This window comes from Corvus hawaiiensis, chromosome 9, assembly GCF_020740725.1.
Source record: "Corvus hawaiiensis isolate bCorHaw1 chromosome 9, bCorHaw1.pri.cur, whole genome shotgun sequence".
Taxonomy (NCBI): domain Eukaryota; kingdom Metazoa; phylum Chordata; class Aves; order Passeriformes; family Corvidae; genus Corvus; species Corvus hawaiiensis.
In genome coordinates this window covers 23396004-23410744 of record NC_063221.1, presented here as the reverse complement: position 1 = coordinate 23410744, position 14741 = coordinate 23396004, and the positions used below count along the sequence as shown (strand labels likewise).

At 44.5% G+C, this 14741-nt stretch overlaps 1 protein-coding gene across 7 annotated transcripts in view; it reads right to left on the bottom strand.

Annotated features, from left to right (window-relative positions):
* The window catches only part of RNF220 (ring finger protein 220), a 220625-nt gene that overhangs the window by 20250 nt on the left and 185634 nt on the right, over window positions 1–14741 (bottom strand). For all 7 annotated transcript variants that reach the window (XM_048312572.1, XM_048312577.1, XM_048312576.1 and 4 more), the window contains 4 exons: window positions 11432–11528; window positions 10348–10434; window positions 8985–9040; window positions 7185–7263 (listed from right to left, as the gene is read on the bottom strand). In XM_048312572.1, coding sequence (XP_048168529.1) covers window positions 7185–7263; window positions 8985–9040; window positions 10348–10434; window positions 11432–11528 — 319 coding nt within the window. The remainder of the gene's footprint in view (window positions 1–7184; window positions 7264–8984; window positions 9041–10347; window positions 10435–11431; window positions 11529–14741) is intronic.

Below are 14741 nucleotides of genomic sequence, written 5' to 3'. Positions count from 1 at the left end.
CAAATTCCTAGGGCTGAAAGTTGCTCAGAAGGTTGGACAGGCAGCTGAGTCTTGCAGCCAGCCTCTGTGAGCAATTAAATAAATGTCTTCTACTCCCATGGCCCCCATCCAAACGACTGAAATAAACAGGAAATATCTATGCTACTACAGCAGCACTTGGATTCATCTATAGCCTTTTAAGGGCTTTACTGTGGAGGTGATATGCTTTCCAGAACCTCCATTCACGACCGCTGATTGGAGGCACACAAGGGCAGTGCGGTAACACATCCTCCAGACAGCTTCCTACAACTGCTGCTGCCGCCCTAGAACTTTTACACTGTTGCTGTTTCCTTTACGGGGAAAGAAAGGATCAGAATTAGCATCATTTAAGGTAATCGTGCCTTCAAAAAGAAACATGAGGCTATTAAAGGAGGCCAGGGCACATTAGTATCATATAACCACTTGTGGTCCCAGAGCTAGAAGAGGAAACCAGCAGTACGGTGGAAGGACAGGTCACGAGCTGGCTATCTGAGGAAAAAGCAGGAATGCTTATGCAACTGTGCAGGAAACAACAGCTTTTTGCAGACAAAATAATCAAAAAGGAAGAAAAAAAGATAATGGAGAAATAGGATGAAGTGCCTGTAGCAGTGGGGTGTAAGGTTAGGAAAAGCAACAACACTGAAGTGAGGACAAAAAATCAACATGGATATTAAACTACTTTAATTACATTACTTGCTATTACATTTCTCCAGTAAAGGCAGTGCTGGGTTCTGTGTTACAGAGTTGAAGGAGATATGAAAGCACAATGAATTCTTCTGTCATTAAATTCTTTGGGAAATCTTTACCAAGCTCCAACTAAATGTGTCTTAATGCTCCTCCTTGCAGCAGTAAGCACCCCTCAGTGGTACTGCAACTGTGCATGCAGGTGTAAGAGAAATAATTACCCACTCTACAGCTATCCCTGACATGGTTTAATGAGAACTAACTCAAACTGGTCCTTTTTGAAGTCCTATTTCACATTTATACTTACTAACTGTAGCCTAAGAAATGCATAAACTACCAAGAGCTGTAATTACAACCATCCTGTTGTCATACAGCAGCTGGCAGAGCACAAACACTTACTGAGTCCTGCCACAACAGTCCGTGAGTGCCAAGGAAAGCAGTAGCGCTGTCACCACCAGAACAGAGCCAGCCCTGTGCAGCCAGGGCTGCCCCTCAGCAGATGCAGGAGAGAGACAGCAACCTGGCAGCGGATGGGACACAACATGATCCCTTTTCTGCTCTTCAAAGGAACACTTTCATCCAAACAGGGAATGCAGCCTACGTAAAGATAATTGTTACTTTTCTCTTGAGAGCATCTGGGCACCACACAAACATTTCCTAAAAAAAATAGTATCAGTCCCTGACTCTCAATTCTTGCAGCATAGCTAAGGGATGTGAATAAACAGTCACATCCTCAAAATATTTTCAGAAGGAACACGGCAAGATCCACAATGCTCCATCAGAGACAATGTTAAACACAACAGGCTAATTTTAGGGACGAGTCCTCTCTCTGATAAGCTGCTCACACATCTAAGGGCAGAATTCGTCTGCTAGAAGGCAGCTGTTTGTGTTTTATAAGCTAAAGTTTCTCTTACCTATGGAATAACTCCAATATTTCACAGGGAATCATCATCCATCTAACTGAAGTACCCTCTAACAGACCATCAGCCTCATATCCCCTTTGAAATAGCACAGCTGAGCACTTGCTGGGCCACGATTTATTTTTTACCTTCTAAGACATCTTGGTAACTCTATAGCTCAATAGTGACAGTCGAATTTCACACTGCGATAGCCCCCCATCGATTTTTCATTCCCAGGAAGCAACTCTACAAATTAAAGTTAACAGCATTTCTGAAACTAAGAAAAGAAAAAAGAAAAGAAGGGGCAGGCAAAGAGACGTCAATTGCAAGACGCCTAAACTGCGCCCCCAGCGTAGGAATAAAATTCCATCCTGTTTTTTTCACCAGTTATGGGACAGGAATGCAGAACCTACTGCCCCTGAAGCCAGCAGCTCCCTTGGGTTTGCAGATGCTTCAGCTTTAAAACATTATAGGTTCAACAGAAACAAGAGTCCCTTCCTATATGTAGATGTCAAAATCTATAGAAAACTGCCTCAAGGCATGAAATCAGACCAGACCTCTGGACAACGCTGCACTAAAGAGAGATACCATCTACCCCCCAGGTCTGAGCTTGTACAGTCACAGCCTGCCTCGCTGAGCTTCGTTAACCACCAGCCTGTGAAGAACCAGACACTGATACAATTTCAGTTTGCACAGTGGTCATTATAACAGCGGTTATGATGTTTGAGACCATCACTGGCACGTACAACTTCTCTCCAACAGTTAAAAGAGGGAGCAGAATAAACACAGCCCGGCACTCTGGTCTCCACTGTCACATCCCAGAGGAAGAAGCAATGCCAAAGCCTCACGTCATAAAGAAATGGAGCATCTATCTTTGTATCCTTTCAACACTGAACATCAGTATACAGCACAAACACAGTATTACATACTACTGAACTACTGAAAAGGACTAAAACCTAATAAAGATAAAAATCTGGACACAAGCAGCACAGCCCAGCAGCTCTTTCTCAGCCTGGCTTTGACAATCCCACACTTCAGTTCAGTGTCCTGAATCCTCTCCCAAGTTCACATGGGCTGCTCTAGTACTGGACCCACCAGCAGCATCATGCTCTCACTTAGCAGAGCACAAAGGGTTAGTTCACTTATGACTCAAGTTAATTTTTTAATTCTGTCTTTGCTATGAGATGTTCTTGTCTCTCAGCAAAGCCTGTTAATGGTGTGACACTGTGGAGAAGGGCTAGGAAGCGCTTATCCTGTGGTGTGAATTCTCACCAGCTTCTGTTTTCCTCTGACATACCAGCTTAAGTGCAGCTCCTTCCCTTTTAGGCCTCTGCTAATCCTCTGGCTTCACACTCCACTCCCGCCTGGACGCGTCTGCCTGGGAGCAGGGTCTCCCCAACAGACACTGCTACCTCCCTGACTGCTCTCACATGCCCGTCTCTCTGCACAGGGACCCCTATGTAAACTTTGTTTAATTTTAACTGATGCTCCTCCCTGTGCTGCTGTGCCAGAGCCCCTCCAGAGCCAGTGTTTCAAAACAGCTGGATTAGAAAGAGGCAAGGTGGGGGGGAAGGGGAAGAAAGAGGAGACAGGAAAAATAAAACAAATACAATTGCTTTTTGTCTCTAAAACCCTCTTTTTAACCCAACAAGCGTCTCATCCAATGAAGCATGATAAGCATGAAGTGTTATATAAAGAACATAATTATAAAGGGATTTAATGCTTGGCAGGCTTGTATTGCAAGGTTCAGAGCAGAGGTAGCATACTCACTTAAACAGCCCTGTGTCCGGGTTTGCTATTATGCGGGCAGTGTGGCTGGGACCAAGCAGAATCAGAAACAAGATTCGTTTTACAAAAAAAAAAAAAAAAAAAAAAAAGCACAGCACCCTTCCCAACGAGGATGGCAGTTTCAGTCCCACCTCCTTCCACTTCTGTCCCATCCCTGATTAATGATGTTGTCTGCCTGATTTATGACCCACCCCAACAGATTAGAGTTTCCCTCTTCAACCTCCCCCCCTTTCACCCCTCCCAGAAGGCACAGCCACACTCCGCTGGAAATATTAGAGAATTATTAAATAAACATTCATACGTCATGTCTCTTCCCATACTGAGCTCATCGTAGTCAATGCTCAGCGGCCGGGTCCTGTTTGCTTTGGGGCTGACACCAAACAGCTGGAGTGATTCATGGAGAGGCTGGCTACAATGCTCTGTGCCATATATCATGCTCGCAGCGCTCCCTGCCCCGGCGGAGATAAACTGATCAACCACAACGGGCTGGAATGAATTTATGACAACACAAAATTGAGGAAAACAAATGGGAGGTGACCCAGTGGGCCACTAACCCAGACTCTCTCGCTGGCCTGCAATCTAGTCTGGTGGCAGAAAGCAAAATTGAACATTGGCACTCTGAATTAAGATGCTGGCTTTTAACCCCGGGGAACCTCGGTTTCAAAATGGCACCAGACCCTCAGAAGGCAGGGAGAAAGACTTTTTGTGGGGAAGGATCTTTTTGCAGCTCTCTGTGAGCAGCACTGCTTCTGCTGAGAGTCCAACGTCAATGGAGGCGGGGGGGGTGCCTGGGCAATTAGGGACCAGCTGCTCTCTGAGCAAAGCTGCCTCCCAAGCTGACGTAAAGGAGCATTGAACAAACTGAGCTTTGCCTTGGTGGTGGCTGGGGTCTTCAGCAGACAGCCAGGGCTCAGATGGTGTGATGCTCCTTCACGTCTCCCCAAAAGCCTTCAGCACCCCAGCATGTCTTCCAGACACCTCACATTGGCAAGATTAGAACAGCTCAGCACTGAGATACCCCACAGTGCTGGGAAGGAGAGCTGGGATCAGCATCATGTTTCCCACTACCCCTGGCTGCCACCTGAAGTTCAACACTACACAGGTAAGATCAGTTTGTCCAAGCTCCTGATGATCTGGCACAGCACAAGGAGCAGAGCAAGAAACACAGACTTACCCCAAACCCCATCTAGCTGTTCAACCACGCAAGAGACTCTGCCTTAAAACCCCACGTTTGGATTAAATTAACTTGCTCAAGTGAAGAAATTCAGCTGTGTACCAAAAGGAGAACTGCTCACTGTACTGTATTAATGGATTAAAAAACAAAAACACACTACTCTCTTTGCCTGGACTTATTTTTGGAGGAGGGGAGGAAGGAACGTCATTCTTATGAGAGGAGGATCAATAGGCAGATCACTGCTAACTCTATTAGCCACTGCTCTAAACAGAGCGCACAGCTGACACAGGTGCTAAGCCATGTGCTTCTGGACAATTTTAAAAATGCTAATCAGATGCTACACAAGGTTTAACATGCCAATCAATAATGCTCAGATGTAAAGGCAAAAATTGAAGTTACAAACAATGGAGTAAAGTGATGCTGCCAAAAACTTCCTGTAAGCACCACCCAAAACAAGAAAAATGAAACCAATTTAGCTCCAGATTAAGAAACAGGAACTAGAGATGAATCAATTTAGCCTGTTGGGCTGGGTCGCCATATATCATGGCTCAGCAGTGGAGTGGGAAGCAGCCAGACAGTGAGAAACCCTTCCCCCTCCTTTTCTGCAGGCTTCTAGCTCTGATCCCTGTTATCAATTAATTTAACAGAACCCCTCTACACAGACAAGCATACAGAGCATTCAGACTCCTTAAATGGCAGGACAGAAACTATTTATCACACATGAATCTCAAAGGAAAGGAGAGAGGAAAAATAAAAGGCAGCTAGGAATTCTCCACCTGAAACACCATCTTGTTTTCTGAACCTCAGTTAAATAAAGTACCTTAAATAAAAAAGGTCCCTCTGCTACTTTCAAAAATTAACATTATTGGAAAGACTGAACAAGACATTTAAGGAATTTCCTGTAATTTCTATTGGGTTTTACTGACTTTTAGCAGAACTGAAGCTTTAGCAGGCAAGGTTATTACAGAGCAAGGTGTGTGTGCACAGATGCACACACATACTCACTCTCCACACTTCACAGCAGCGTTAGCACGAGAGTTGTTTGGAAAGGATTCTGGGACCCTTCAAAAGGTGCTAGCTAAAGCCTCTTTGATCAGATTATTAAAGCTATGTCAATTTTATCACTTGAGCTCAAGTGTTCTGGAAAATGTCAAATCCTTTCAGCTCCTACAGTTTAAAGATTTTCAATAGGAGTGGATCTGGGAGGGTGGAGGGCTGCTGGGCTGACAGGCAGGAGGCCCAAAGGGAAGCCACGCAGCAGCTGAGACAGAGGCTGACAGATTAGGGCAGAAGGGATGAGTCCTTGCCACCAAGACAGCATGCAAAAGTTGGCTGGCTCTAAGGACAAAGCTGGTTCTGCACTGACCTGCAGGCTCCCGGACTCAGTGGTCCTTGGCCAAAGTCTGCTGACCGAGAAGCATCGAATGGCAGCCAGCCAACATTTGGGACATGCTAACAAAAGGGCTTGTAGAAAGGAAAGTGCTGAGACAGCAAAGCAGTGTTAAAGTTCCCTCTGCAGCAGCGAGTTTCCCCAGTTAACTCTGACTCTGAACATATGCTCTGCCAGGCTGCCTGAAATGGCAGAGATCCAAAAATGTGCCAGGGATGCAACCTCTCAAGTCAGGACCAGGGGCAGGAGAACAAACGACATTAGAAAAACGACAACTTTCTGTAAAGTCAGCTTAATGCTACACCACTAGATGTTTCCCCATCCCAAATTATCCATGGATCTTACCCCAAAATGTAATATTTAAAACCCACCATTAAATCATTGTTTCCACCTCATTCAAGTTGTTTGGTCTCTCACTTGATCTTGGGGCAATGTTTTATATCAGGCAATAATCAACTTAAAACACTGCTCCATCTCACGGCAGCAGAGAACAGCCTGTAGTTTTACACTTGGACCATCAAATCACCCAAGTAGTCAGTCACCCCAGCAGCATGTGGAAGGAGACTTAGAATAGAGGTTACTCAAATGAACAGTGCAGATAAACCCTTTTATTTCTATTCCACATTAGACTGCAGCACATTCAGTGAGCAGAAGAGGACGGAAAGGAGATGCCCAGCAGTCCCTGCACCACTGTATATTCGAACACTGGGACTTAAACTTCTGAACCACTGAAAGGGCTCCAGGTAAAAAACTCAGGAACTGAGACATTACTTCTGTTAGGAACCATACAAAGGCTCAAAATAGATCTTCAGGAAAAAGGAATTCCCTCTGTGAGACTTCTGCTAAGTTACAGTGCTGCTAGGGGGAGACTCCCTTTTGTCGAGAGATGAAAGGTGGAACATACAGTAAGAAAGCATGGAAGTATCTATTTACATAATTTAAAAGAAGGCAATTTGCAGTGGAGAAGACCTTCCGAAGCTGTGCCCAATTCCTTGTCACTGGGTACCTGCCCTCATAGATATATCTGGTGGAGAACTCCACACAAACCCTCTGTGAACACAGCAGTGGTGAGTGTTCCAAGTTCAGGTTTTGTGTTGCAGCACAACTTCCCTTCCCAGTGGTAAAAGCTTCAAATAGGCCTACCTTTGGATTACCACTGCTGCTGCGAGCACCAGATGGGACACTATGGTTCTTTAACAAGAAAAAGGGAAGCTACCCACTTTACACTCACTTTTCAATGTCACTGTTCTTACAGGTCTTCTGCATGGTCTCCTGTTTACTGCTTTCACCATTACTCGTTGAGGGCATTTCTGTTGAGGGAAGAACAGAAAAATTAGTAAGAGAACATTAGACCATTGCAATGAAATAGTCTGAGCAAGTCACAGTTTCAGAGGACCCCAGTGAGTCATTTTCATGCCAGTTCTTGGTAACAGAGAGAAGTGACTGATGCTAAGTGTCCCTGTCTGGCGGGGGGGCCTCTCTGGACAGTACATTTCTATGATTCAGGGCTCAAAATACAACCCCTGCTCTCTCCCCACTTCATAGTGATCTGACCCCCACTGATGTACTCAGTGTTTAAGCAAGGATTTAATTCAGAAGGGTCGATGCAGCTGCCACATGAAAGTGTACTTCTAGAAAGGTGGGCTCAGAGCAAATCCACCCAGCCCAGACCCTGCTCTCAGCCTCTTCCATTTGCTGAGACCCCTCAGATACAAGCAGAAAAATATATGCCAGGTAACTAGAATGACAGAATAGTCTGCTCATCATGGCTGCTCCCAGCACTGGAGAGAGTGTGAGACACCAGCTGGAGGTGAGAAGATGAACCAGCCCCAGGGTTGTAAATTCATAACTGCGGATTCAGGTAGAAGGTATGAAGAAAACAGCTCATAGCAAATGTCATCAGGGCTGCCTCCTCATCACCTCCATGGCTGTAGCTACTGAAGCTGCTCATACCTATAAGCAAGTGCTTCTACATCACAGAAAAGAAATATGATTGCCTATCCCACAGAAGAAAATGCCTGTGATAGATATCCTATGCTCTCCATTTAACCATCATGCCCTTGGCAAAACTGGTTTTACTCCCTTCCCCCACTCCCACTGGCAAGTAGTTATGTCTTGTAGGTACTTTCAAGGCTGGGAATCAAATGCCCAAAGTATGACAGGAACACAACATGGAACAAAATCATTGGGACATGTCTCTTCAGGTCGGTGAGCTTCAGTTTCCTTCCTAAGGGAGCTGGAGCAGCACTGCCCAGCTCTGGAAATGGATTTGGCATCTACAGCTGGAAAGCGCCAGGTTTTATTATTCTCATATTTCCACTAGGTTGCTGCTTACACTTACAGTGCTGCTGGCATTGAATAAAAACCCCCAGCAGTAGAATGGGTTTAACACTTCCCCCTTCCTTCTTAATGCAATGAGCTTTCAAGTAATGTATGCAAAGGTACCTATTCACATTTACTCATTTGCTCTGGAGTCTCAACTACAGGTCATGAAGTAGGACAGATCCTAGAGTTTCCACTCCAAAGGTGAGGCCTTCAGAGCTGTAGGCTTTTCTTGCCATACAAAGGCCAGCAAGGACAAGATCCATCCAAAAGATACAAGTCTCTAGCATATCCTCTCAAAGAAGGGAATATAAGAAAGCAGTTGAAAAATACTCAACAATAGGTGCACCTGTGTAGTTTAAATGCCCAGCAGCTGAACACCAGCATCACATTGTCAGGCTCTGCGGCTCCCTCTGTAATATAGCAGCTTGCCTTTCAGTGACATGACATCAAGTCAATCCAATCCCCATCTCTCATCACCATATCCGTTACAGTGGCATTTTTGGGAACTTCCCTAGATGCCATTAACGACAATTAATTGTGCTGTAAAGTTTCAAAAAGAGAGTGTGTTTTTGTGCATACGTATCTGATGACACTCTGCAAGAGCATTAGTAACTACCTCTCCTAAGTACTGGCAAGCAGAAGACATGGACTATCTATCTGCCCTCCTGCAGTATATAAATTAACAATTTACGATTTCAACACTCACCATCGCTGGCCCATTTAGAAAACTCTGGTGTTATTCGAGTACTTGGTGTGCCACCACTAAAAGAGAAAAGGACAATATGCTAAAGATTGAATACAAAATAATTTTGCTGCTCAGGAAAAGCTACCCCTTTCACCCACCACTTCTCTCTCAATACTTCTATCCATCAGTCTAAGCTTCAAAATGTGAGCAGATGGCCAGCCAAAAAACATGCTCATACTTCAGGGCATCAGCAACACTATTGCATTGCTACAGAAACTCGACAGAATTTCAAGGTGCTTTTACCAGCAACATCACCTCTCATGTTGTAGAGATGGGCAAACAAGTCCAGGAAATGTGCAAGGAAGGACCTTGCTCAAACAGCAAAACAATGTGTTAGGTGCAAGCCACATGAAGGAACTGGGTCACCTGGCCTCAGGTCCTCGGTTCTCTCACCAAGCACTAAGTGTCCACAGCCACTGATAACCCAGCATCCTCCTGCTACAATACCAGAGTCCTGGCTGTGAAGGAGCTTCAGCATCTTTGAGGCCTAGCCTTTGGACTAGCATGGTTAGCAAAGTATTGAACGGACCAATGATTTGGATCCATGTGGCAAATGCCACTTTTCTATGGAGTGAAACCTAATTTTGAACTAGTGTTTGCGACAAGCTAAGCAGTAAGAAAACTTCATTTCACTGCTCTATCAATCACTTCAACCTTGACCCCACAGGATCACTCAGTGAAAAGAGATAGAGGGGTAATTTAAGTCCTGTTTTATGCAGGGCAGAGGGCTTAGAAAGCAATCCTAGCTTCCTGTTAAGACTCATTTTATTTGCCTGAAATGCTTCCCCGAGTTCCCTGAATGCTGGCTGCCTACATTCTCCATATATGTATGTGGGCAAAGCACACATCCTGCCCCAACCCAGAGCTGAATACAGAAGGATTAGTTTGCACATCCCACAACATGTAATGTTGTAATGTAATTGGATGCAATGAAGTCACACATGGGGTGCCAGACTCCTACTGTGCCAACCAAGATTCCAGTGCCATCACACTGTACTTCTAAGAGGCCACATTTCATCATGAAGCAAGATGATGTGTAAGGCCTTAGTACAGCACAGTTCCTCACAGCCAGAATTCATCCTCTGTCCAGCACTGTTCAGGGCAAAGATAGCACTGGCAGGGCAGCGCGGCGGCTCAGAGAGGGAGAGTGTGCAGGGAGGCTTTATTGAGGCTGCACAGGTAGAAATGGAGACCCACCTGTCGGACTATGCTTCTTTGTAAGTCTCTTGTTGCAACCCTTGCACTCAAGTTAACAGGTATTTTCCACAAACTGAGACTCCCCGTAAGTAATGAATGCTGCAATTTAGAAAGGCGTGATACTTACTTTAAAACAGCACCTCGGAGAGCCTCCCTTTCTTTGGCTTCACCTGGCTCTTCTCCAGTGCAAGGGATAATGTCTGCCTCTGTGTACCTGAGCACAAAGGGTTAAGGAATGTACAACCCTGCTGCAGACAGTGGAAAGGCTTTTGAGATGGTTAGGATGCTGTCTGGGATATAAAACAAATTATTTCCAACTGGGAACACCTTAAAAAAAGAGGGGTTGGTATTCATGAAGGGGCTTGCTTTTAAATTCTGGATTAACGTTTTGTTTTAGATGGAAAGAAGCAGAAACCTTTTGACAGTAACATGATTCCACAGCTTCTTGGAAAGGGAAAACCAGTTCTCAAACCTGTGCAAACATAACCTGCATAATTTCACAAATTCCGTTTGAAGTAGAGAGTTCTTTTATCAGTGAAGGGTTGAAGCTTCACTCTTAAAAGGCTGGTACAGATTTCAATAAACCTAATTCTACAGTTATACATTGCCCCTCATCACAGCTAAGGCAGTGTCTGCCTCATGCCCTTGCAGGAATTCTTCCTTGATGCCTATTACAACTGCTGTGGGACAGAAGTCTGCCCATAGCTCACCCAGAGCTGTGCCCAAAGAGCCTGCCCCCAGACGGAGAAGTTCCCAAAATATGCCTTAATGATAATGCTTCCCATGAACTGTCTAATGAAAGGAAAAAAGAAAATCAAACCTCTCAGAGTGGAAGGTGAATAGCGCTTACGGCACAAACCCCTTGAAAACAAAAGGGTATCTTGTGGAAAATAAACTCAATTCCTACCCATGAAGCAGGAAAAGCTATCCATATGGAAGAAACCTGGATGGAGGCAACAGATTGCTTATGAAACAGAAGAGAGAAAGTAACTGATCCTTTGCAATGTCTGCTATAGACTTCAACGAGGTCTGAAGTAGTGCTGCATCAAGGGTATGATCTCAGAGGGAGTAACTGGGAATCCTTCCTAGTTCAAGTAACACAGTAACTGGAGAAGGCTGTGTCCTTTCCAGTAGGGCTGGACACAGATTTTCCACCCAGGGCAGATGCACCTCTGGCTTCCCTCTCAGTAAGAGCCTTTCAAAAACGATACTGTGGTTTCCCATATTCGAGTGTGTCGTCTCCATCCACATCCAGGTCGGCGTCGCTGTCTGGATTCTCCTTCCCGCTGCACATGATAAACCCAGAACCTGAAAGAAAATAAAACACACAGATGAGCATTTGAATTGGAGATGAAGTGTAGGAGATCTCCCAAGAAAGGTGCTACAGCACCAGTTTGCAGGCTTGTCCTTTACTCTTAACAGCCTCATAAAAGGTGCCCTCTCCAAAGATTGCACAAGAACACTCACAGAAATGCTCTAACTTATTAGATTTTATGCTCTAGATGCCCCCCAACATTGAAAATGGAACATTCTTGACTTTTAGCTCACCACATGAACTATTTTAAAATTGAAGTCACTGTAAGGGTCTCAAAGGCAAAAAAACAATGAGGCAAAATAGGAAAGAGTAATTTTTCACAGAAGTAGTTAATGCAAAATCCACACTACTAGCAGGTAAGAAAAGGCCACAAGGACGTTCTGAATTACTTCCTAATTCAGATGCAGAGGGCAGGCAGAGGCTAAAACATAATTAGAAATATCTCTTTCATTTTAAAATGCCTTTAGTCATGGCTTAGATTTTTAAAATTTTAAACATTTAAGAACAGCAAACCTGTTTCTGTGAGAGGGGGAAAAAAAATCAGACTTCTGTCATTAACAGCTTCTTACAAGCACTTATATGAGCAAATTGCAATGCAACTCATCAGGAGTTCCGCTCTTCCAGCACAGGTGGGTCAGGCACACATCCAGTCCCAACTCCAGCAGGATGCAAGCACTTACAGTTCCACCTGAGGCTGACTGTGCAACAATTGTCACTTTCTAATTTATATATTTACTTTGGTCCCAAGCATTTTGTAAACTGTAACCAGGCTTCTTTTAATTGAATCTGCACAAACACCTACAAAGATGAATCTTCACATGGTATTTGCTGCCAAGGGTTTATTAATGGAAGGGAAACTACAGAAGGCATATTTACTCTTCATGACAGCTAACATTGAATATGCTCTCTCCCATAAGACTGGATATTAAGCAAAGACCTCCTGAACTCTTGAGTGTCGCAAGGTCCCCATTTGTGTCCAATTCCTCAGCAGATCTAAGCTGTTTGGGTACATAAGCTACGTGGATGGAAATGTGCTCACTGCAGCTGCCTCCAGTATTCCCTCACTTAGCACCCCTGTCGAGCAGAGCTGGACACCTGGCTCAGAGAGAGGTACTTGACAGAGCCTGAAGGACCTGGCATATCCTGAGGGCTGGTGACCTAGGATTGTGGTAGACCAGGGTGCACATCCCAACTGTAGACACTGACAGAGTAAGGTAGATGTCGCCTTGGCCTTGCACCAATGCTCCAAAAGGGCTATGTTCCTGTACTGTGATTGTGGTTCTAAATGCAGAATACAGGCTAAAATTATTGTAGAAGCACTGAGTATTATATGCATGTCTGCAGAATGAGGACATTCCAAAGCATTATGACAGCCTTTTCAGGGCTACAGATGTCCGAGTCTGTTCATCCCACTGGGTTCTCACCAGCACACTTAACATAAGCCCAGAAGAATGAACTATATTTCTAACAGTCTGCATCTGTGCAGAGAGCAGGGCAAAGCAAAGGTCTCATTTCCAAGGATACCATGCAGACACAGTTCTTTACTGTCGCTCTCTAGGAACGGATGCTCTCACTGATTCATTAAGCCCCCAATAAAATTTGTTTATATGGATTTGATATTTCTCTTCCCTGAATATCAAGAAGGTCCTTAACAAGTGACAACTGTAGCATGACAATGATTTTAAGACTAACCTTTCCCTAGAAGCATAAACTAGCTTTTACTTCAAAGTAATTGCCAGCCTTAATTTTCAGCAGAGGTAACACAACTAGCACCAACAATGCAGCACTCATGTCTGTGCCAGGTACTGTGGCAGCCCTGCCTGCAGGTCAGCCCCATGGTGTCACTGGGGCAGCCCTTTTCCAGCAGACCCCTTTCAGAGTGCTTCACATGCTGTCTACACACTGCCAGCCAACACGTGTCACAAACTGCCTCCTCTTGCTGCAATGGCTCATCTAGTAAATCTTCACTCATTCAGTTCATCACAATGTTTGGGAGAAGATTTAGAGGGGTAAGAGAGACCTGTCAAAGAAGCTGGATAGTCTTTCAAAGCTGCTTTAAAAGTCAAGAGTGGGTGATGGGGTGGTAATTTATAGGCATGGCATTTAACCTGCAGTAACACCATCCCCTGCACCTGGCATTACTTTAGCCCATCACTTCTCAAAGGCCATAAACTTTGGACACACAGGTCTTCATTTTTCTTGTCGCTGTGGGAGACACAAATCATGCAAAGCTGGAGCTGTGACTTGGCCAGTCCCAGGAGGTGATCTGAACATTAGCCAGACAATGAATACTTGGAGCAAGTGCCTTGGTGGGGGGGAAGGTGGCCAAATGAATGAACATAAGTGGGACCAACCCACTTATGTGTTACTGTCTCTGCAAGGATGCCAAGCACACAGCAGACATGCACCTTTCCGTCTGTTTTGTTTCCAAGTGACTCAGGCCAACTGGTGGTTTATGGCTAGAGCTTAAGACAAGAAGATCTGCTTACTGCAATACAGTTTACAAATATTAAGGCACCTTGACTTCAGAATCCTTGTGTCCTTGCTCTCAAGACCTTTGTACTTAAGAAAATCCCTTTTAAGTCTGGAAGGAAAATATTCCAGAGCTTCGGCTGAATTTAGCTCTATTGTCTACTGCACTGCCAGCAGACTACTATACTTCCTACGCAGAGAGGGTACAAGGGGAGAGTTTGGACAGTGTGTATTAAGATGGCAAACACACACTGGGATGATCTGAGAGAGCCTTTCAGTCAGAGGACAGCAGAGCAGAGAAGTTCATAGGCTAAAATGAGGGGCAGGAGAAAGATAAATTTTCTTTTCTTATCAAACAAGGACTCCCAGACCAACACCTAAAGGAAGGCACAATAAGGTGATCCAACTCTCAGTTTTTCACTTAATATGGAATTATTTTTTTATGTCACCAAGTGCAGTCCATTGCAACATGGTAATAAACAATGATTTAGAAACTGTATGCTAATAAAAGTAACCTCCATGAATCCAAAAAATACTTGGAATATAAGTTGTGCCATCAGTTTTAGGACTTCAGAAGCTGCTTTAAATAAAACGGAAAAACAAAAGCCACAAAATATGTTTCTGATGTGAATCAAAAGATCCATAAATACCAGTACTGCTCCTGCACACAAGAAAACACTAAAGAATGGCATGCAAAGCTTGGCCCAGCATCACCTGGGGAATGAATGGCCTGC